The sequence below is a fragment of the Carlito syrichta genome, unplaced genomic scaffold (genome assembly GCF_000164805.1).
Source record: "Carlito syrichta isolate Samal-C Ts95f unplaced genomic scaffold, Tarsius_syrichta-2.0.1 Scaffold308238, whole genome shotgun sequence".
NCBI lineage: Eukaryota > Metazoa > Chordata > Mammalia > Primates > Tarsiidae > Carlito > Carlito syrichta.
In genome coordinates this window covers 372,979-396,868 of record NW_007252334.1, presented here as the reverse complement: position 1 = coordinate 396,868, position 23,890 = coordinate 372,979, and the positions used below count along the sequence as shown (strand labels likewise).

At 42.6% G+C, this 23,890-nt stretch overlaps 1 protein-coding gene across 1 annotated transcript in view; it reads left to right on the top strand.

The window, feature by feature from the left end:
* Positions 1 to 23,890, top strand: part of TIAM1 (T-cell lymphoma invasion and metastasis 1) — a 227,495-nt gene that overhangs the window by 55,681 nt on the left and 147,924 nt on the right. Inside the window, exons 3-4 of the mRNA XM_008065337.2 lie at positions 7,345 to 7,517; positions 17,648 to 18,624. Coding sequence (XP_008063528.1) covers positions 17,659 to 18,624 — 966 coding nt within the window. The 5' untranslated portion in view covers positions 7,345 to 7,517; positions 17,648 to 17,658. The remainder of the gene's footprint in view (positions 1 to 7,344; positions 7,518 to 17,647; positions 18,625 to 23,890) is intronic.

The window sequence follows — 23,890 nt, the reverse complement described above, 5'->3', positions numbered from 1 at the left end:
GAATTTATTTTGTTTTGCTTTGTTTTCATTTTAAAATGAGGGAGAGAGGGTAAAGAAGCATTTGGGACTGATCCCCCAGTGAGTGACTTGGGACTTGAGTCCTTTTGAATTTGTTCTGTCTGACAGAGTTCTCAAATCTGAACAGTAATTCTTCTCTTTCAAAAGATGGGGATTTATGGGTAAAGAATCACCCCCATTTTGAAACCCTTGGGAGGAATTCCTTTAAATACTTTTTAAAAGTCCTTTGATTTAACTTTAAAGAGCAAGATTCCTTGCTGCACTGAAATATTTTACTTAGTCTTTTCTTAAAACCCTTCTTAGGTGATGTCACCTAAGCACAGATCAAGGTTTATGTTCATAATATCCCCCCAGCAAGGGTGTGACATAGAATCTCAGTAGTTTCACTTTCTACGTAGGGCAACTGTGTTTCCCAACTGTTGTACTTGCCCAGTGCCTTTTAGTTGTTAAATTAAATAGCTAATCAAATATACACAGACGTACTTAATATTTCTAGACATTCTCTTCCTTTCTCTCTACTTCCAATGCCACAGCCTTAAAAGCCTTCTTAGTATCTGGGTTACTGAAATTTCCCTTTAGCCATGTTTTCTTAAGAGAATTTCATGACCGAGTGCAGTAGCTCACACCTGTAATCCTACCCTGGGAGACTGAGGCAGGAGAATCACTTGAGCCCACGAGTTTGAGATCAACCTGGGCAACATAGTGAGACCTTGTCTGTGCAAAAAAATATTTAAAAAATTAGCCGGACATGGTGGCACATGCCTGTAATCCCAGCTACTCGGAAATCTGGGGCGAAAGGATTGCCTGAGCCCCAGGAGGTCAAGGCTGCGGTGAGCCAGGATCATGCCACTGTACTCCAGCTTGAACAACAGAGTGAGACACTGTCTCCAAAAAAAAAAATTTTTTTAACACCATCAACACCAGTGTAACAGCAGCAGGGACAGAACCAAAGAGGAAGCAGCAGTTCCATGAGAGGAATGCGTCTTTCTGAATGGGCTCTTTAGTGTGAGGGACCAACAAAGCAGATTTGTCGTACCCTAGCCTGGGAGTTCTGATATTTTCTCTGCAGTTTCTGATATTTTCTCAGGCAGTTTCAGTCCTTGCTTCCACACTGGCCTCTTGGATGCCTGACTTCACCCTCGGGAGCTCATCCCCGATTCCAGAATGGCCCTCCCCCTCTGTGTGGGAAGGCAACTCCAGGTCAGCAAACGGGCTCCTAAGGCAGCTCAGGGCATGAATCATGGATGATGACCATGTCCTGTTCTGCTTCCTGATGAAGGAAGGGGATCTCTTGACATCCTGACTGTATTTTGGGCTGAAAGACTTTCCTTGTGGCTATATGGTAAGAGAACAGGTTAAGGGGGAGACAGGTTGTAGGGGTCAAAGGTCATTGTGGAAATTCCAAGTTGTATTTTCATGGGTTGCCAGGGCAGGTTTGGAGAAGGCCATGGAGGCAGGCAGCAGCTGAGTCTGAGAGTCCCTTGGGCTGCCTTTTCTGTTGACGGCTCACACAGGACCATGGCCTTTAGAATGGAAACTCCTCTGTCTCTAAACCTGAGGCTTGGAAAACCAGAAGATGACAACCAGATTCCTTTCCTGAAGCTTCATTCAGTCTTTGCCAGTGAAAGAGGAGCTCTTTACCCACCATGCACCATGCTGTGTGTCCCAGGAAATATGGTTTCTTCTTGTGCCTGGTGCAGCTTACGTGGGAATAGGAGGCAGGTCTGTCTTAGGGATGAGCCCTGGGTGGCTTGATTTGGGAAGATGAGTTCTTGGGTGAAGTGATTTGATATTGACATTTCTTTTAAACTAAGATGTTAGTAAGTTCTTGAGAAGATTATTTTGGTGTGCAGGTTAAGGGTTCTACTCTGTGTCTCCTAGAAGGTCTGAAAGCACTGAACAGAATGCCATCTTCTCTGGCTGTCTTCTTACGGCACTTAGTTCCCTCACTGGAAACTCCCTGTAATAAACCACAACATGGTAAAATAGCCAGGGACAGATTTCGGCATTAGAAGTTAATGACTTTCAGCTTCATTTCCATTTTCTTTTGGGATCAAATGTTCTACTCTGTCTTACAATGACAAGGGTGTGCTTTTTTTTTTTTTTCTTTATGTGACTCAAACTTGGAGTTTAGGAGCCAAGAGCCCAGATCCCAGAGCAGTGTTCTAATATTCCATGGTCACCACTCTTGGAATGTTGGGTGGAATTCCCAAGTGTTCAGTCGCTTCACTGCTTTAAGAAATGGGAACGATGCTGCTTGGGTTTTTGAGAAAGTATGTGGTTCTTGTAGTGTATCCTGAAAATGTTATTCAACCCATTTTCAGCAAGCTGGGACCTCCTTTGAGCCATTCTTAGGGTCAGGCCTGTATGGCTGTTTGAGAGATTTGATGGCCAGCTGTGAGACACAACCCTTGGGGGCCCAATGACTTCTAACACCCTCGGATGAAGTTGGTACAGAGCTTGGCAGACAGTAATGTGGTGTTGGGATTGTAGTGCCTTGGCAGCTGCCCGTTGGTATAATTGCAAGACAATAAACACCAAGAATTTAGGGAAACTTAAAAGAGTATTTTGGCCTAAAGCCATTAACACAGTGCCAGCTAGATAGTAAGCTTTCCATAAATGGTGGATTTCCCTAAGTTGGGGTAGAACATATTAACTTCATTTTGAAATGCACTGACTTTACTCCTGAAAATATGATAATCTCTGTCCCGGCTGAACCTGTTGGTTAAGTGTTGCCAAAGATTCACTGCTCTAAAATTAAAGTTATTATTTTAGTAGATAGTTCTCAACTTATAGCCGGCTTAAAAATATTGATTCTATGAATATGTTTCTTGCTTAGTTACTTTGGGATACATTTGGATATAGTAGGAAGTAACAGTGCTCAAAACTAGGGCGGTCTGTAGACGTGGAAACTTTTGGAAATTTTTTTGGTGCTGATTTGGGTGTCTGTTGATACCTACCTTAAAAAAATGGTTAGGCTAAAACTATTTCATTCATGCTTTATCGAGTGAGAATTTGGAGCTCTTATCACGGCTTATTCCTCTGTGTGGAGGGACCAGTTTTTCACTGAGAATCCTGGCCCTGCTCCAGGGCCCTCGCTGGTCATGTGGCTCACCCGAGGGGTAGGTGGGGCACCTTTTCTTTGTGCATGAATCCTTGTTGCAATCTCCGCTTTCACAAAAGCCAGACAAGCACACCCTTGGTGGACCTGTCCCTTTTTACCAGATAGGGTGTGGTCATCTGGCAATATGACCCAACTAAGTATGAACCAGAGAGCCTGATCTCAAGCTCACCAGCGCTCAGCTGTGATCCAGCACTCTGTGAAGGACCAGCAGTGTTTAGGAGAATTTCCTGGAAGGCACACGACCTGTCCATTCTCCAGCAGTATCCTACCTCTATAGCATGGCTGTTGCTGAATTGTGATTTTTAAAAAAATCTATTGTCAAGATAGGAAACATCCTTTTGAAATTTGTCACTAAGCTCATGTGGAAGGGGAGATCCAGAGCATTGCTCATCATGTCACAGTGGTTTTGGAGGTTCACCCGTGGAAATTCCTGTCCGATCTCAGATTACGAGGAACGTTTCTGCTTCTGAGCACTTGATCTGGACATTGTGAATTTTACCACTGCTCTGTTTTCCCTATGTGAATGGCTGTTATAAAGCATGATGTTATATGGAGCTAGGTGTGGAGCTCAGTAGGGTGCGTTCTGTTACTTTATTCCTCTCTGTCTTAACTTTTGTGTTTTTCTTTTTCCAGTAGCAATTTTCTTCTGTTCTATTTTTTTTTATTTTATTTTTAGACTAGAACATATAATTTATTTAGAAAGTAAATGAGAGAGAGAGAGAAGAGAGGGGATAGAAAGAGAGAGATCCACCTCCCCAAGGAAGGAACGGGGATGGGGGGGATCAAAGCTTCTTATTCTATTTTAAATTTTAAGTACCCTTGGAAGTCACTCTTGAATCATTTCTTAAGTACAGTAACAGTTTAAAAAGTATTGAAATTGATGAAAAATGTTAACCCTAATTTCGAACCATTTGAAATTCTTGTGTGCCCCAGATCCCTCCCTCCCTCCCTCCCTCCATCAGCCGTCCACCATCTACTCACCCACCCACCGTCCATCTATACCCACCCACCATCCATCCATCCATCCATCATCCATCCATCTATTTATCTATCCACTCATCTATCTATCCATCATCCATCCATCCAACCATCATCCTGATTTTGTGTCTAAGTATGAATACCATAAATGAAATCTTTTTGGTATTTATTATTTATACAGTAAATATTTAAGATTTTTGCCCCCACTTTCTTCTCCCCTATCCCATTTAGGTTCAAGGGAAGGGAAAACGTCTTGATTCTCATTAGTTTACTAATTATGGAACATTTGGGGCACTAAATCATGATAATCCGTAAGAATTAACATATTTATATATAATTTTATAGTTTATAATGTTTCATGTTGAGTCTCTAATTTCTTTCTTATAACAACCTTTCAGGTGGGTATTGGTAAGGGAGATGATATTACATCCTCATTTTTTCTGGTGGTTTTCTGAATGGGTAATTTACTAGCTCCGGGTCACATAATTTAGAAAGTAACAGAGCCTAGTAATTGAGCCTGGGTATTTTGAGGGCAAGTACAATACAGAATCCTTTTCTCCATACGCTTTGATTCCTGGAACTTGTAAAGACTTAAAAACTACAGAATGCCTCTTATGAGTGTGTTTGAAGGTGAAAAAGAAAGTTTTGGTGTAGCAGGCATTTTGGAAAAAGCCGTGGACTAAATGCCACGAACACAGTATTTTTGACATATAACCATATTTTCATCTTAAATCATAATATGGGAGTGGAGCAGTGAGACTTCTGAGCCCTATTTTTGCAGGTATTTGAAGCCTGAGATTAGTGTTGGCAATACCTTCCCCCATCTCCAGTGCATACATTTTCCTGTGCAAACCGGTTATTTGACACCTGACACAGACATTGACCAAAAGGCATTGGGGTTCCATCAGAGTGTGACTGAAAAAACTGGAACTTTCAGCATTCACTTCCCTAGGGGTCATCTTACTGTGACATAAGCAGGCATACTGGTACTGCTGGATTTAGTTCGTGTGGTTTGTGTGTGTATGTGTGAGCTATGTGTGGTTTGTGTGTATGTGGCCAACCGAGTAGACTGCTTCTTCCTGCTGAATTAACTCATTCACTATATTGTTCCACAACAAATTTAAGGTGGCTAATTTCATCCAATTTTTTTATTTTTATTTTTTTGAGTTGGGTGGATCTCACTCTATCACCCAGACTGGAGTGTAGTGGCACAATCATGGTTCACCACAGCCCTGACCTCTCGGGCTCAGGCGATCCTCCCACCTGAGCCTCCCAAATTGCTGGGACTACAGGCATGCGCTACCACTCCTAGCTAATTTTTTGAATTTTCGCAAAGATGAGATCTCCCTATGTTACCCAGGCTGTCTTGAACTCCTGGACTTAAGGAATCCTCCTGTCACAGCCCTCCAAAATGCTGGGATTACAGGCGTGAGCCACTGTGCCAGAACTCTTCATGTTTTAGAAATAATGCCCTAACACCTTCTCCATGTAGTTTCTCGTTCTCCCCATAGAGTTCTAATGATCAGAGTGGGAAGATTATAGGTAGAGAAAAATTTTAGTTCTGGTAGATAGAATTTGTCATTTTTTTAAAGTATAAAAAATGCATTATCGGCCTCCGTTGTGCAGGTGGAAGGACAGCCGCCCGCAGGCCTCCTTGCCAGCAAGACCCAGCCTTGCAAATTATTGGCAGCTGGCACTGTAATGAGTCCATTTCAATATAAATGGGCTATTGCTTATTAATTTCTGGCTTTGAAAGTTCGGAAATGTGCAGAGAGCAGTTTAAGGGGAAAACTAGAAAAGGGGAATGAACAGAGGAGCAATGAGGGAATTATGGAAAGGGCACATGTTGTGGGGGTAATAATGGGGTGTTGCTGAGAACTCGTGCTTCTTTCCCTGCAAGTGTGAGTCACTGACTTCACGACTAAATAGCACATTGTACAAGATAAGGCAGAATAGCAACTTTGCTTATTGTTCATTTCTGTGTGGATGTATATATTTATTTGCTTACTGCCTCTATGTGGTTCCTTTTCACAAAATAGGCATTTTTCTCCGTGTTCCTGCCCAAAGTGTTTGTCATCTCAGGTTCCCACCTTGCTGAACCCACCAGCAATGGGTTCAGTAGGGGGCAGCCCACGGAGGAGTGTCTAGTGAGAAAGTACCAAGTTGAAGCTGCCCAAAGCACCCTTTTGGTGTTTGTTTTGCCCCTAAGTATTTAGACTCTCACGGGAAACAGCAGGCTTTACTAAGAAAAAGAAAGGCAAAAAAGACCATTCATTCCACTTGTTTCTGGAACTCTTCCTGCCCATTGAGTTTCTGTGCTATATAACATTTTGGATATTTTACCAAAATTCTTCTTCTTTTTCTTTTTTAATGTGTCGGAGTCTCACTCTGTCATCTAGGCCGGAGTGCAGTGTCATGCTTATGACCACTGCAACCTCGACTTGCTGGGCCAGGCGATCCTTCCACCTCAGCCTTGCAGGTAGCTGGAACTACAGACGTGCACCACCACGCCCAGCTATTTTTTTTATTTATTGTAAAGAGGACGTCTTGCCAAGTTGCCCAGGCTGATCTCGAACCCGTGGGCTCAGGCAATCCTCTTGCCTCTGCCTCCCAAAGAGCTGGGATTACAGATGTAAACCACCACGCCTGGTCCAAAATTCTTTTCTGAGCATATGCATCATGAGTTTCCTATGAATTTGATGTTTGCCATCTTCAGTAAATGTATACACAATGAGAAAACCTGGATATTTAATTTGGACTTTTGTTTTAGTCGTTTAGTACTTTCTTCAGTTTCTATGATAAATCCTGCTCTACTTTGAGAATAACTGAGGCTTCCTTTTTGTTGTTGTTTTCATTTCTGTGTTGAGACTCTGAAGATTAAGGGGGGCGTGGAAATAATTATGTAGTAACCTTTTTTTGTTCTCCAATGCCTTCATCTACAGAGATAGATTAAAGTGATACAATAATTTAGTTTGTAGGGCTTTTATTGCCCTCAGTGTGAATAGGCTTATATTTATTTATTTATCTGATTAAGCCTGTCATTTTATACCTAGAACTAAATGTTACATCGTTTGATTTGATTTGGGGCATCGTATTTTATACAAAGTTGATGTCAGAAAATCGCTGAAAATGGACTTGATAGAAAGGGCCCATTTCCTTCCTCCAGGCTCATCTTTTTTTTTTTCTTTCTATTTTTCTGTCCTCTGTGACCCGTTCTTGTCTAGGTTTTTGGCACATCCTGACAGACTTCAATGAAACTGTGATGGCCACCCTGGGGGGCAGGTGCTGACACTCTCACAGCCCCAGCTGCTGTCCCGACATCCCTTCCAACCTCAGTATCTAAATGCCACAGTGCTCTTGGGGCAAGTTGGGCTGGGGACCACTGTTGCCTTTTAAGGTAGGTTTGCATATGTGTATTTTACCCTATAGATGTCTATGTGAATTAATGGGAATGCTTCAGTTGTCCTGGAACAGATACATCTTACTACAATTGGAACTGTTATGCTGGAATTGCAGTGTTGTATGTAGCTCGTGGGAAAAAGAATTTGGAAGCCTTTCTTTGGATTAGGGTTACACCCATCTGACAATTCAAAAGCATTAGCAAACCAAAAGACAAAGCAGGTACCTATGAAGTCTTTTCTCCCCCTGTGATTGCCCACAGGATCTTTTAAATTTATCCCTGAGCTTCACCATCCTTATACTGGATTATGTTTGAAAAAGAAAAAAAGAAAAACCTAGCTTCAAAATCTTAACTTCAAAACAGTGATATGTTTTGTTTCTACATTGGATCATCTTTAAAAAGCAAAAATAAACACAGTCAAAATAATAATCTTTTCCAAATCAAAGATCATCCTATATTTGTTGCAAAACTTTCTTACTTAGTCTCTGTGTTAGGGGTATTTGTGTGTGACTTGGCAAAACCCTTTTTCATGGGTTGTAACGATTTAGCGAAAACTTTCAGAACTTTGCCTCAGTTTAATCTTAGCTCTTTCCCCCCCTGTCTTCAAGCTCAGCCTCCAGTAGGAAAAAACAGGCTTGAAACCAAGACCTCCCACTAGAATCTAATTTTAAATTTGCAATCTGTTGTCTTGTGATTTTCGCTTCAAATTTAACTTTGAAATAAATACATTTCATCCTTTCTCCGGCAGCTTCAGAGGACTGTTTTCAAGTCATAGAATGGTAACCATTACGTGTATTTTAATAAGTTTTTAAATACCTCAGAGGAGTGAAGAATTATATTATTAATAATTATCACTTCTGTGCATCATTAAATGCCTTATGGTTGGATTTCATGATATCCTTACCAGTGACAGAAAAAAAAATTCCTTGCATTCCCAGTCAACTTTTGACTTGAATATGACAGATACTGGATTATCTTGGGCCCACCAGTGGGAGCTAAAGATTTATGTATTTGAAGCACTCTTGTTATAAGGCAGTGTCAATGATGAACATTCCCGCTCAGAAAGATTGGATGAAAACTTCAGTATGTTTAGGTTACAACTACAGTGACAAGTTAAGGTCCAGTTTCTTGCATTGGGAGATTATAATACAATGGGAAGGGGGCTCGTAAAAACTAAGACACATGTGTCAGCGTACAGTGACAGATACAGAAACAGTGATGGGAAGATTAAACAAAAAGTCATTGAAACGCAGAGCAAAAGTGATCTAGTCCAAGCTACGTAGTATTTTTTTCCTCCCAGGTAATTTACCCGAGCCATCTGTTTGGAGTTTGGGTTTGATGCTGTTTTGTTGTTACTGTCACCATAGTGTCCACATCCTCACTCTCTTCAACTATTTAAAAAAAAAAAAATTCAGTGACTTAAAACCTGTTGGCATGTTCTGTTTATTTTTCCTTCTGTAAAATGAGTTTAGTATAGAAACATTAGAACATATCAAAAAATGCATAATTGTAAAAATTAAAATGACCTATAAGCACTCTATCCAGAATAGTTAGCTTTTAAAATTCTTACACAGATGTATCGTGCTGTGTACGTGTGACATATACACATATTAATATTCTTGGAGAAGATTTAACTGGCTCAAGATCTGTGTCTTTTTTGAGTTGGAGTCTCACTCTCTTGCCCAGACTGGAGCAGACTGGAGTGCAATGGCATGCTCAGGGCCACCATAGCCTCGAACCTGCTGGGCTCAGGTAATCCTTCCATCTCATTCTTCCAAGTAGCTGGCGCTCCAGGCATGTGCCACCATGTCCAGCTACTTTTTTGGTTTGTTGTAGAGATGAAGTCTCGCCAAGTTATCTAGACTGGTCTTGAACCCATGGGCTCAGGCAGTCCTCTCACCTTGGCCTCCCAAAGTGCTGGGATTATAGGCATGAGCCAGCATGCCTGCCCTGTTTCTTTACTCATGTATCATCATTGATGGTTATAATGATCTTGCCATAGACATTACTAGCAGTTAGGTTTTTCATTTATTTCAAGAGCGTTTACTTTTACTCAAGGAGCACAGTTATAATAGCTGCTTTTTTAGTTTGTTGTTTTGAGGCAGAGTCTCACTTTTTTACCCAGGCTGGAGTTAGTGCATGTGATCATGATTCACTGCAGCCTCATCCTCTGGGTTAAAACTATTCTCCCACCTTAACCTCCCAAGTAGCTATAGGGTGACAGGTGCACATGATTATGCCTGGCTAATTTTTTAAATTCTTTTTCTTTTTAGAGAGGCCTCTATGCTGCTTAGGCTGGTCTCAAACCCCTGGGCGCAAGTGATCCTCCCACCTCAGCCTCCCAAAGCCCTGGGATTACAAGCGTGAGCCACTGCATCCAGCCTGAAGGTCGTTGTGTGATAACTCCAAAATTTGGGTTGTCTTGAGGTTGGCATCTATTGATTGTCTTTACCATTGAGAACTGGTTACATTTTCCTGTTTTATTTGGAATGCACTGTGGACATTTTGAATATTATGTTGTGATACTCTAGGTCTTATTAAAATAATCTGGAGGATATTGATTTTTCTTTGTTATTATTTTTGCAGTCCATCAACCTGACTAGGCTCATATTGCAAGTTCAGTCTCACCTTTATTGGGTGGAGGCCCTAATGTCAGTTCAGTTTTTGAGGTTTTTGGTATAGACTGCTTTGCATTTGTCCCATTTGTGTGCCACTCGGGTTAGTCTGAGGGTTGGGCTGTAGTTTATGTCATGATTCAGTTTTGGGTCTGAAGTTTTGACTGTTTTGGGCCAGTCCCAGGCTTGTGGGTCCGAGGAGTGAGCCTGGGGCTTGTGTGGATTTATACACAACGTTAGGGGATTTTCTTTTCCAGTTCTCTTTTCACTGAGATCCCCGCTCACACTCTGGCTTGCAGGAGCCATTCTTGGTTCCTCTGGTTAGAACAACAGGGGTTTGTGCCAGAGTTGTTTGCTGCCTGTGCCACAGGTTCACTGGAGCTGTACTTGCCCTTGGTGCAAGAATGGGAAAGAAATCAGAGTAACAAAAACAAAACAGGAAACTCACCCTTATGTGAGTGGCTTCCTCAAGACTTGACTTTCTTCCTCGATTTTTCTGCTTTTGTTTACTTTGTGGTCCAGAGGCTTTAGGTTTTAGTTGTAATTAGTAGGGGTGAGACAGGCCATAATGGCTTCATCCGTCTTGCTGGCACCAGGTATTAGCAATTCATTTTTGTTTGTTAAGACAGAAGACTTATATTAAGACTTAAGACATTATCAAGACAGAAATAATCAACTCAGATAATCAACTCTACTTCTGTGTTTAACCTTACTTTGGACCATTCTATGTTTGCTTTGTACTTCCTGATAATATTTTACTAGATGGTGCCCAATAATGCTTATTTTTTTAATTGCCTAAATCATTTAAATTATCTTAGAATGTCCTAGATACTTTTCAGCCCCCCTCCTGCTCAATAAAAGGAGGACATTTTGTGGGGGGGAGAATCCTCACTTTTAAACTAAACTTTTATTTAACCAAAATATTTCAGTTAATTAGGCTTGGTTTATTTAACTTTTTATTTCAAAATAATTATAGATTCACAACAAATTGTACACAGGAAATATAGCCATCACCTAGTTTTCTCTAATGATTGCATCTTATATAATTGCAGTAAAATACCAAGCGAGGAATTTGAAATTGTTTCAATGTGTGTATGGTTCTATATAATTTTATCACATAAGGCTTAGTATGCTAAAAAAAAAAAATCCATAAAAGCAGTTCCTGAGAAATGACCACCTGCCTGATATATGTATAAACCACCCTAACTAATAAATACTTGTGCCTATTGGTCAAGTTCCTTAATGATACCTTTTAATTTCTTAACTTTGTACAGATGGTCCCTGACTTATGATGGTTGGCTTAAGGTTATTTTGACTTGACAGTGCTACACATTTAACCATTCTGTTTTTCACTTTCAGTACTTTATTCAGTAAATTTCATGAACTGTTCAACACTTTATTATAAAATAGACTTTCTATGAAATACTTTTCTCCCACTGTAGCCTAATGTCAATGTTCTGAGTGTGCTTAAGGTAGGCTAGGCTGAGCTATGATGTTCAATAGGTTAGGTGTATTTATTGCATTTTTGACTTGGGATATTTTAAACTCATGATAGTTTTATGAGGACATAACCCCATCATAAGTCCAGGAGCATCTGTATTTAATTTGATGAAATTTAAAGACATTTTGTGTGATTACTCATTGAAAAGTTTGACTTACCACTTTAAGAGAGGGATCGTGGCGTTGGCAAGAATGAGAAAGTCATATCCCACTGTCTTTGATCTCTTAAGTGCTCCTCTGGTATCTCCTAATCGTCTGACCCCATACCACTTTCAGATGATACCTTGCCATCAGGCCACTCTGTCTCCTTTGTCCCCACTTTGCCTGGGTCGTCTTAGAACTGAGCTGTTCTGCACTTGTTATCCTGACTATGTGGAGAGGTGCCCTCTCAGCTCTTATTCTCATTCCTGAACCTCTGTACTGCAGCTTCAGAAGGAGGAGAAAGGTAGGAAGTGAAGGCAAGAATAAAGTAGAACAAGGCAGGAGCTAGCCCTTAATTCTTCCCCCAGGTAATTAAGCGAGCGTGGGCTGAGGAACACACTGAGGCATGAGCTGAATGCCCCTCAACCCAGTTCATGAATCAGGGTGACTACAAACCCAGTAGTTCAGAATGAGGAATTGACACAGGTCTGGGGGTTGAACAGATACAGAGCACAACGTGCTCATTGGAGACAGGTGTTTCTTCAGGGCACCCTGAGAGCAGAGGCTAGTGTATTTAAGACTGACGTGTGTTGTATCTGGTTCACATTGGGGTCATGCTCTCCTCTGTATTTTATTGGGGTTGTATGGGTTTTCACATTCTAGATGAAAGTGTCTAAAGGATCTTTTGCCATTCATTTATTCAGTTTTTGTTTTTGAGTTGGGGTTTCACTCTCAACCAGGCTGGAGTGCAGTGGCACCATCACAGCTCACTGCAGCCTCAACCTCCTGGGTTTAGGTGATCCTTCCACCTCAGCATCCTAAGTAGTTAGGACTATAGGCGTGCGCCACCATGCTTGACTAACTTTTTTATTTTTATTTTTATTTCTTGTAGCAATAAAGTTTTACTTACTGTGTTGCCCAGGCCTGAGTTTCTTTTGTTGTATTTTATTTTTATTTTTTAATGTAATTTTAATGGGGCATCTACTGCCTTTCAGGTCAGGTTCTAGGTACTAAGGATACAGCAGGAACCAAGATGGTAAAACTGCCAGCCCTCTAGAAGCTTAGGTTCTAGGGGACAAAGAGAGAGAATAAAAAAGATAAGTAAGTGAACTTTCTTATTAGTGACAATGATGATAAATGTGAAGGAGAAAAAGAAGAGGGATAAGAAGTGTTGAGTTCTGCAGGAAGGGTTGTCATTTTAGACAGAAGAGCCAGGAAAGGCCTCACTGACAAGGTGACATTTGATTTAAGATCTGAGTGATGCCAGAAGGGAGGAGGGTTCGAGACCCAGGGAAAAGTTGGCAAAGGCCCCGAGACAGGCCAGGGAAGTCAGAACTTATAACATTGAAAAGAAGAAAAAGGTGAAAAACCAAACTTGAGGTTCGAATGCTGAATGTTGTACATATGCTAAAATCTTTTTTTTTTAAATCATTATTTTTTATTATGATTTTGTGGGGTACAGTTAAGGGTTAGCTGTACAATTACGTTTCATTCAGGCACTCTGTTGATAAGAGGTATTTCCCCATTCCCCTAAAATCTTATCCTGACTACCTCCTACCTATTCCTGAGAGGAGAGCTACCTTGGTCACCAACATCCTATAAAAGTCATAGTCTGAAATTCAGAGTTTAATGAATTTAAAATTGGTGATTTCCTGGATTGAGATGTACTATTTTTCTAACATTTCTCCCCCTATTTCTTTTCCATTTTTTGCATTTTAGTCTGTTCTCCCTGCCCCAATTTTTTTTTTTTTTTTTGGTCAGGTCTGCCACTCAGGCTGGAGTGCAGTGGCACACTCACGACTCACTGCAGCCTTGATCTCCTGGGCTCAGGAGATCGTTTTGTTTCAGCCTTCCAAATAGCTGGGATGACAGGCGGGCACCACCATGCCTGGCTAATTTTTTTGCCCAGGCTAGTCTTGAACTCCTGGGCTCAAGCAGTCCTCCTGCCCTGACCTCCCACAGTGTTAGGACTACAGGCATGAGCCATGGTGCCTGGCCTGCCCCAAATATTTTCTCACCTAGTTGTGACTGTGTGATGATTATGTTGAGAGGAACTGGTCCTTCACCTTTTGCTTTTGTTACTAAATTGCACCAATATTTATTGACTCCTCAGTACAAGTGGAATATTTTTCTTTCCTTTTTTTAAATTGGAGTCTCACTCTGTGGCCCAGGCTGGAGTGCAATGGCACGTTCACAGCCACCACAGCCTCAACCTGATGGGCTCAGGTGATCCTTCCACCTCAGCCTTCCAAGTAGCCAGAACTACAGGCATGCGCCACCAAGCCTGGCTTATGTTTTGATTTATTGTAGAGATGACGTCTCACCAAGTTGTCCAGGCTGGTCTCAAACCCATGGGCTCAGGCAATCCTCTCACCTCGGTCTCCCAAAGTACTGGGATTATAGGTGTGAGCCTTTGCACCTGGCCCAAGTGCAGTATTTCTAGTCTTTGTAGAGTTCACAAAAAAAGTGAAAGTCACTTTCTACCCTGAAGTTGCTTTCAGACTACAGGAGTAACAGGGTCCTGTAAACCAGGTCTTGTTTGTTTGAAATAAAAATAAATGAGAAAGATTAAATAGGATAGAATAGGAAGAACTCAAGATGATGGGAGTAGCTGGCATTTTATAATTATTTGCACATGAAACGGGTTAGAATTTGCAATTTGTCAACTTTCCGGGGGTTGCCTATGGGGCAAAGGTTGTCCCTGAAACAGGAGACTGTGTCTCCTGTATGTGATGAGCTATTTTGACTTTTTGCGTCAATGTTATTTCAGAGTCCCCTCCCCTCCCCCGTCCCACATGGGCCTGCGTGGTTCACACGAAACTTTCAGGGACAGCTTTCAAATGAAAGGGTGTTTCAGCAGTCCCTAGAAACTTATTTTTCTTCACTTCAGTTGCTTCAGATTTCCTGCTGACTCTGCTCAGGCCGTCCCCTGAGAGTTTTCTCTTGGTAGGATTTAGGAGATTTGGCATTCATCTCTAAATTCTAGTTCTGAAGATAAAAGTGGCTTCTTTCCTACCTTGGCTGGCTGAAAAGAATCTTGCTACTAAAAATGTTCTTAATATAACAGACCCGTCAGCGTGATGCATAGAGTGCTATAATTCTTGAAGGTTGGGGCCATTTCCTTTAGGAAACCTCTCCTGAGGCTTTTAACTTGATTAGTTTTCTGTTGGCAGAAACAAGCCTTACCAGAAAGTTGTTGTTGAAAATATGTCTGTCAATTTGAATTTGCAAACTTATGATATATGCCAGAGGAGGGTAAATCCTAGCATATTTGAGGTGACAGTTTTGCCTTTTCTTCTATCCAGTGTATTTCTTTTTTTTTTTTTTTTTTGAGTTGGAGTCTCACTCTGTCGCCCAGACTGGAGTGCAGTGGCCGCTCCCAGCCACCGCAGCCTCAACCTGCTGGGCTCTAGCGATTCTTGGGCCTCAGCCTTCCAAGTAGCCGGAATTACAGGCATGCGCTACCACGCCCGGCTGATTTTTTTTGATTTATTGTAGAGTTGAGGTCTCGCTGCCCAGGCGGGTCTCGAGCCTGCGGGCTCAGGCAATCCACTCACCTCAGCCTCCCAAAGGTGCGGGATTACAGGCTGAGTCACCGAGCCCGGTTTATCCAGTGTATTTCACTGTAATTCTTTACTCTTTTAAATTTGAACCTATATAATTCTTAAAATGGGGCTGTATCTAACGTTTGTTCTAAGTCTTTATTTATGGGCAAAACATGTAGACATGTTAATGTACGCATCCAGGCATCTTAATGTACGCTTTTAAAAGACATCAAGAGCTCGAAGAAATTGGTCATGGCCGATGGTACTGAAATGCGTATTTATCTTACTTGTAAAATATGTAGCACGTGTTAATCTTAGGAATTTAGGTCACTTAAATGGTTGTGCACGGGCAGTCAATCTTTTCATTTTTATCAGGAGTGTGGGCATCTTGCTTTGAAATCTAGTTATTGCTAGTAAAAAAGAAGCTTGTATTTCTTGGAAAATTCTCTCCAAGGATGTTATGATGTGTGTGACCTGGTAGGGAACAGGGCAGTAGGGGATGGCTTCACATCTGGGGTCTGAATGAGTTACCTCTGAACTCACTTGGACGTTAAATGGAACTTTTCCCTTCCTGTGGCCACACATTTTATTTCAGTAAAGATGTGCTGCTGAGAGCTTAAGCAACATTTTAGCCCAAACAATGGGCCTGTGGAGTGATTTTCAGATCTGTGTGAGGGTATATTGTATTTCCAGAGTGTTTCGATCTCTTTGCAATGGTCACAGTAATGTCATTTCCCATTTCCCCATCATGCCTTTTACATTTTTGTTTATTGCGAGCCTTCCCTGGCTAGAATATCAGCTTCATGATAGTAGGAAATGTGTCTCTTTTGTTCACTGCTGTATCTCTGGCTTCTAAACATGGTAGGTGTTCAGTTTATATTTTCTGAATGAATGGCTCTGCAGGTGGTTGAAAGAACCACCCCAGGGATAGGCCCAGCGATTCTGTTTTTCTTCTTTCCTTTCTAGCTATTTTCATGTGTGTTATCTTAAGTGCATATGATTTGAAGAGCTCTATAGAGAGACCTCATAGAGCAAGGAGAATCGGCTAAGTAGAGTCACAGTTGTTAAGCTTTGAAGATTTGTCTCTTTCCCAGTGTGGGTGACAGAATTGTGTCATCAGGTCAGTGAAAAAGACTGGGAAAATATTTAGGAGGGGCTTAAATTAACCTGGGGAGCCCCAGAAGGCTGAATCACACTTAGTGGTTTCATAATGTGAATTTCTGTTTGCCGGGCACTCTGTACCAGATTAATGTTTGCAGGTTGGATTTGCTCCCAGAAATAAACCCATTAATCTGCTGCTAAGCAGAGAGTGGGCTTTCTGTCTTGTTTTGTCCATCCCTGCCCCTACTTATACCCTCCCCAGAAGCCCCCAAAATCAAGGTTCTCAGAATGCTGTGAAATTAAAGGTTAAATCCTTTTTTCTTTATGGCTTTGATTTACTAGGAAAATTTGACTAGACTTTTCATTTTTGATTGATTTTAAAATATGGTGAGAGTTTAAATTTTAAAAAAACCCCACAAATCATTGACAGGAAGAGAGGAAATTTACCAATGCACCTCTGAGTTTTGTTTTTTGGAATATATGTAATTTTGAATAGAAATTTACTCCTTTCGTGAGCACCTCGGTTTGAACTTTGAGAGTTTTCAACTTATGGATAGGAATAGCACCCTTACATGCAATTATAGGGTTTACGAAGGCTAGAAGAGTTGCTGGCTATATTAAAGCAAGACTCTTGCTGGGAGCAGTGGCTCACGCATGTAATCCCAGCACTTTGGGAGGCAGAGGTGAGAGGATCGCCTGAGCTCAGAGGTTCAAGATCAGCCTGAGCAACGTGGCGAGACCTCATCTCTACAATAAATTAAAACATTAGCCAGGTGTGGTGGCACATGCCTGTAGTTCCAGCTACTTGGAAGGCCGAGGCCGAAAGATCACCTGAGTCTAGGAGGCAGAGGCTGCAGGAGCCGTGAGTGTGCCACTGCACTCCAGGCTGGACGACAGAGTGAGACTCTGAATCAAAAAATAAATAAATAAATAAAGCAAGACTCTCTGGTGTGCCCTTGGGCATCCGCCCTCTAGACAAAGACAAATCTGATTCTCGCATGCTCATATTTATGCGCATGTCAGGTCTCATGGGGCAGTCTCAGCAGATGATGTTAGTGCTCACCTGCTCCCAGGTAAGAGTCCAAGTACCTATCAGGTACACACGGGAAGTTGTGTTACTCACCCCACCCCCATGAGCCAAGGTGTTCTGGGCTCTTCCTCTGCGATGCCTAGACCTATCCTAAAGGTGACTCACTTCTCCTCTCTGTCCCCCATTTTGCCACAGACCATAAAACCATGGGAAACGCAGAAAGTCAGCATGTCGAGCATGAGTTTTATGGAGAAAAGCATGCCACCCTGGGGCGCAAGCACACGTCCCGCTCGCTGCGCCTCTCACACAAGACACGGCGGGCCAGGCACGCCTCCTCGGGGAAGGTGATCCACAGGAACTCCGAAGTGAGCACCCGATCCAGCAGCACCCCTAGCATCCCCCAGTCCCTGGCCGAAAATGGCCTGGAACCCTTCTCCCAGGAAGGCGCCCTCGAGGACTTCGGCAGCCCCATCTGGGTGGACCGAGTCGATATGGGCCTGAGACCCGTGTCTTACACCGACTCTTCTGTCACTCCCAGCGTAGACAGCAGCATCGTCCTCACCGCAGCCTCTGTGCAGAGCATGCCAGACTCCGAGGAGAGCAGGCTTTACGGGGATGACGCTACATACTTGGCGGAGGGAGCCAGGAGGCAGCATTCCTATACATCCAACGGGCCCACTTTCCTGGAGACGGCGAGCTTTAAGAAGAAGCGCTCCAAATCTGCAGACATCTGGCGAGAGGACAGCCTGGAATTCTCACTCTCTGATCTGAGCCAAGAACATTTAACAAGCAACGAAGAAATCTTGGGTTCCGCCGAAGAGAAGGACTGCGAGGAGGCTCGGGGGATGGAAACGCAGGCGAGTCCGCGGCAGCTCAGCACCTGTCAGCGAGCCAACTCCCTGGGTGACTTGTACGCTCAGAAAAACTCCGGGGTGACGGCAAACGGGGGGCCGAGGAGCAAATTTGCGGGCTATTGCCGGAATTTGGTGTCTGATATTCCCGATCTCGCAAACCATAAGATGCCACCAGCTGCTGCTGCTGAAGAGACTCCTTCGTACAGTAATTATAACACACTTCCCTGTAGGAAATCTCACTGTCTCTCTGAAGGTGCCACCAACCCACAAATTAGCCATAGCAACAGCATGCAAGGCAGAAGAGCAAAAACAACTCAGGTAAAGTGATTGAAATCTGTTTCAATATTTTGGGAATGATGCATGACTCTGCAAGTGCGTGATTTTTGCTCTTGGAAGGCTCCTACCTTTTCATCGGGTTGTGCCCCGTGTGCCTGGTGGCTGCTGCAGCCGGTGCTGCTGCTTTAAGGCTGCTGCTTTCTCCCTCTTGGCCCTTCTTATAGTTTCTGTGGTTAAGGGGTGGGGAGTAAGGGAAGTCTGTGGGGAGTAAGGGAAGTCTGTGTGAGAGAAGTGGGAATCAGGCTGATAAGTTGGTCTTGGGAAGCCGCCTCTACAACTCCATTCTTCATCAGCATCCCACTTGTTCAGGCTTCCTTTCTAACTTGGTCCTTTTCGTGGACAAATAGGCATGGTGGCTTGTGGACTACCAGAACTTACTTCTTCACTGCAGCAGGTGGGAGGAAGTTGGTTGGCAGCTCCTTTGAGGAGGCCTTTGTAATTCAGGGCGGGCTCTGGTCACTTGTCAGCCTCTCTCTTGTTGGCAGGCTTGCTGCCATACCAGGAGCCATTTCAATTTCCTGTTCCTTGCGAGGCTGGCCAGCCTTGTCTCTGGAGGGGAGGTGTAGCGGAAGGAATAACATGGGTGGGTTCCAGTTCCCACTTTGCAGCCAACTAGTTATTTGACCTTGGGCAAACCCTGGCTTGTAGTTGTTCCTCAGAAAAATGGGGATAAGGAGGTATGGGGTCTAGTGCATGAAGGAGTGGGTGTGAAATGTTTGTTAAAGACTTAAAAGGTGTCCTGCTAATGAAAGGAGGGCCCGTTACCTTAGTTGGCAGTGATAATCAAGATTAAGATAATAAAATGTCAAGCAGCTGAGCTAGGCAAGGTGGCTGAGGCAAGAGCATCTCTTGATCCTGAGAGCTTGAGTATAGCCTGGCCAACACTGTGAGACCCCTGTCTCAAAAAGAAAAGAAAAGAAAAGAAATGTCAAGCAGTCCTGCATACACTGTTCCTTTTCTGGCATTACTGTTCCCTATGGCAGAGTTCAGGGAGTCTTGGCTTATGCTGAGGATGAGGAGGTAGTTTGTAGATGGTGCTTCAGGTTAATAATCCAGATTGGGACTGTTTGCCTGTTTGTATATCAGCCACAAGGGTGACTAGCAAACACCCTTGCAGTCAGCACTCTAATCTGTCATGTTGGAGATGATGCAGCACCCTCTGGCCATGCTCCAGTGCAAGTTAAATGGGCATTTCAAGGTTACATTCTGTCAGAAACGGGGGGTTCTAAATAATGGGCATATGGTGAATAAGGACCTGGGAGAAAGAAAATTGGTGTTAGACTGTGTTCCTGCCCAAAGACAAGTTTTACTCATAGTGTCCAAGCCAGGTATCCTGGCTCCACCTCGTCCTACTGGGTGAGTTTGGGAAAATTATTAATTCCCTTATAGCCTTAATTTCTTCATCTGTCCAGTGTGGATAATAAGGTTTTTTGAGAAAGAAGAAAGAAATAACATGTGAAGCATAGTGTCGGGTTCTTAGGAGGCAGCCAGTAAGGGAGAATTTGTTAACTGTTGAGATTTTCATCCTTGTTAGTGGTGTCATATGGGTTGAGGACCCAAGGTGGTTTGGTGTTTGTATGAAAATCTTGTGTCCTTAGAAACAAAGTTGTTGGAAGGCTGAGGCAGAAGGATCGCTGGAGCCCAGCAGGTCGAGGCTGCGGTGACCAGGAGCGGCCACTGCACTCCAGTCTGGGCGACAGGGTGAGACTCCAACTCAAAAAAAAAAAAAGAAACTAAGTTGTTAAAAAGGCTGAATCACGCCTGAGAAGGTGAGCATGAAGCTTGTCTCTTGAGGCACTACTTGAATTTTAGCCCGTCTCTTCTGAATGGAGGTTGTCATGGCACAAATGACCGAATAACCTCTCTGTGGTCTCTGCCTACCTTGTGATAGCTTCTCTTGCATTGTCAATTTGACAGGTTAAGAAAACAGGTGGCTTATTAAAGGGTCACCTGAAAGGGATTGAATGGCTGTCTTGAAGGCATCGTCTGATTGGCATTGCAGGACTGAATCAAAAAGATGGTCTGCCTGCCTTTGGAGTTTAGAGAAGAGTACCCTGACATAAACCATTAAAGGTAACATCACCTTTGACCTGAAACAATACCAAGTCAGCACATATTCTAAGTAAGATTTGAGATGGGAGCCTGTCTATGTTCTGGCTCTCTGTCTCCATGGCTATAACGCTGGGGTCCTCTAGACCTCTGTTTCCCCACACTCCCAGCTGATTAATGGGGATTTGAGCCTTCGAGTCATGGCTATCCCCTGAAAAGGATCAAAGCATGACAGTTCTCCCCCCAGATCTGTATCACGCATCATTGTTACATGAAATTTCCATTCTTTGGCTTGTTGCCTTCTAGAATTGTTAATCTATGGAAGTGAGATCATCTAAATGTGGTGTCTCATAAAGTCACCGCTTAGGCAGCTTAATGGAATGCAGAGTGCAGTGGGCCAGGAATCCTAAGGAGTGTATTTGCATCCTGGCTTGTCTGCTTACCCAGCGGGTGACCTTGGGCCAGTCACTCCATTGTGTCCCTCACAGTCCAGTCTGAGTGACACCAACCTCCCACAGGGCCATTAGGAGAACCTGCGATGCCGTACATGGAAGCCTGTTGCAGGGCCTATAAAATGAACGGAAGTATTATTTTTGTATTGACTCTATATGTTGAGTGAGGATCTTTAATGACTTGAAACAAACCCCAGAATTATGCACAACACTATCCACCCGCCCACATTTTCTGTCTAAGTTTGGCGTGTTCATCCAACGCAATTTCTTGAGAGCCCACTATGTTCCAAACAGTATATTTTAAGAGGCAGTGGGTGTGGAAGCTTCCTTGAAAATAATTTTTTTTTATTTTGGTAAAAGTTTTTGACCCAGGGGACCTCTTCAGTGAGCTTGAATCATAGATATTAAATTCTCCTCAGCTGCCCTGGTGACATAGTTGGATCTGTGATGGTCCTGTCAGCAGTATTCCTCCCCAGAAAAGAGTTTCTGGCAGACATTTGACCCAAGAGCATGGCCTCTAAGCCTGGAAAAAAAAATACCCGTTATCTGAAATTATGTGAACAACTTCATTTGATTTGAAAATGATCATCCAAGGGTTTTTGGCCATTCTTCCTGTTTTTGTGTTTGGTCAGAAATTGGATATATTACTGAAATTTAAAACACTAGAGTTCATCTTTAGGTTTTGAAAAGCGACACATGTTATGTGCTGTGGTGTCTGGCTTGCAGTTTATTTATTTGAGTATGTGTGTGAGTGCCTGTGTATGCTGTGCATAAAAGTTTACATTGTAAGGCAGTCTGAGTAAAGTCTCATGCTATTTGAAGCAGAATTTATTTCTATTGATTTCTGTAAAAGCATATAAGAGGTTGTCCCTTGGATTTAATTGATAGAGCTGATCTCTTGGCTTGTACTTTCTCTCTCTCTCTCTCCCCGCCCCCATTTCTTTGGTTATAGACAGAGGAGTGGGCAGCCTAGTGTCTGGCATAGAAAAGGTTATCAGCACATCTGAGCCTGTTTCCTCTTGTTTATTTAACTTCCTGGGACCTCATTGCCTCTTAGCTGAGAGCGATGAGGGATTCTGCGAGTGCATGAATGGAAAACTCATGGCACAGAAACCTTGTACATCATAGATGCTCAGTAAATAGTGGCTATTAGTTGTGATCAAGTTTGCCCAATTGTTCTAGGGTTCGGCTCTACTGCAACTCTGAGACTTTCAACGGGTGAGTTGGAGAGAGAAAGAAAAGAAAAATACTATCTTTTGATCTTGTAGCCAGAATCTGTGTTTTAAGGGAAACCTTGGCTTGGGACCATTGGTCATGCTTGTGAGGAGAGCTTCATTCATCTACTTGGGAGATGAAGGAATGTAGCATGGATGTACCGAGCATGTCTCAGGGAGCTGCAACCTTGAGAAAGCAGCAGGGAGCCCCACTATCACAACCCTGAGTTGAGGTGTGGCACGGGCAGTTAGATTTGTGAATGTCACTGACCAGTTTCAGACACCAGAGCATTGCCAGAAATGAAAGAGATTGGGTTATAAGGTCTCACAACTGGATTAGACCAGGACTTCTGACTCACGAATGGTGTTCTTTCCTCAAAAGCACACTCCCACACTGAGCTGCTTTCCCCACTTGGACAGGTGCCAGCTCAAGTGCCCTTAGATTTTAAGATCAAAACCCTCAATCCTGGCACAATAGCCATAAAGGACTTGGCTGAAAAGAAACTTGTTACTGCCCACTCCTGTTGCCTGAAGCAATGGTTACTGAGAGAGATGGCCAGGATAACTCTAGCAGAATCATCGTGGATGCTTGCTCCTTGATATGCAAGTAATCGAGTTGATGATTTGAACACGAAAAAGGGTACAACATATCAAAAGAGGATCTTGGGTTCCTGGGAAAATTGTGTAGATTTAAATTTGTTGTGTGTTGTTTTATAACCTTAGAAATGAGTTTGTTTCCCAAGCTGAAAATTGATATTAACATCCAAGTGGTCCTTGACATTTGGTCACAGACTCCTTTGAGAATCGGATGAAAAATTTGGACCTTTTCTCTTAGATAAACACATAGGCTATCCTTCCGCATACCATTTCAGGGGGGTTCTATGGATCCCTAAAGTCCATCTAGAGGTTTTTGGTTAAGAACCTGATTAATTCTTCTTGAACCAAAATATTTCCATGTAAAATCTATTTTTTAAAAACCACTTTTTTCTTTTCTCCTCTATCTTCTGTTTGGTTCTTCCCCTCGCCCCCTTTTACTTTTTCTGGCAGATAGGTTAAACAGTGAGAATGATGTTGAAAACAAACCCATCCATTTTAAACAAGAATATATATCTCCTTTTCAAGATCTTTTTTTGGGGAGTGGGAAAGTGGGTAGGTAGTTGAGAGATGGGTTATGTCAGCAATTCTCAGACCCCTTTGTACTTTTAAAAGGTAATTTAGACTCCAAGGGGCTTCTCTTTATGGGGGTTATATAAATATTGCATTTATATCCTATTATATATTACATATAAAATATAAATATCACATTAGAAATTGAAATAGTAATGCCAAAAATACTTACTCACTTAAAGATAGCAATATAGCCATTTCACGTTCACATAAGTAATTTCTTTTAAACTGTTTAAGTCTCTAAAACAAAAAATGTGAGGTGAGATGCATTGCTTTATATATCTGCAAATCTCTGTGACTTCTGATTTAGTGGAAGACACTGGCTGAAGTCTCTTTTCTGCCTCTGCATCTACTCCTCTCTCTTGC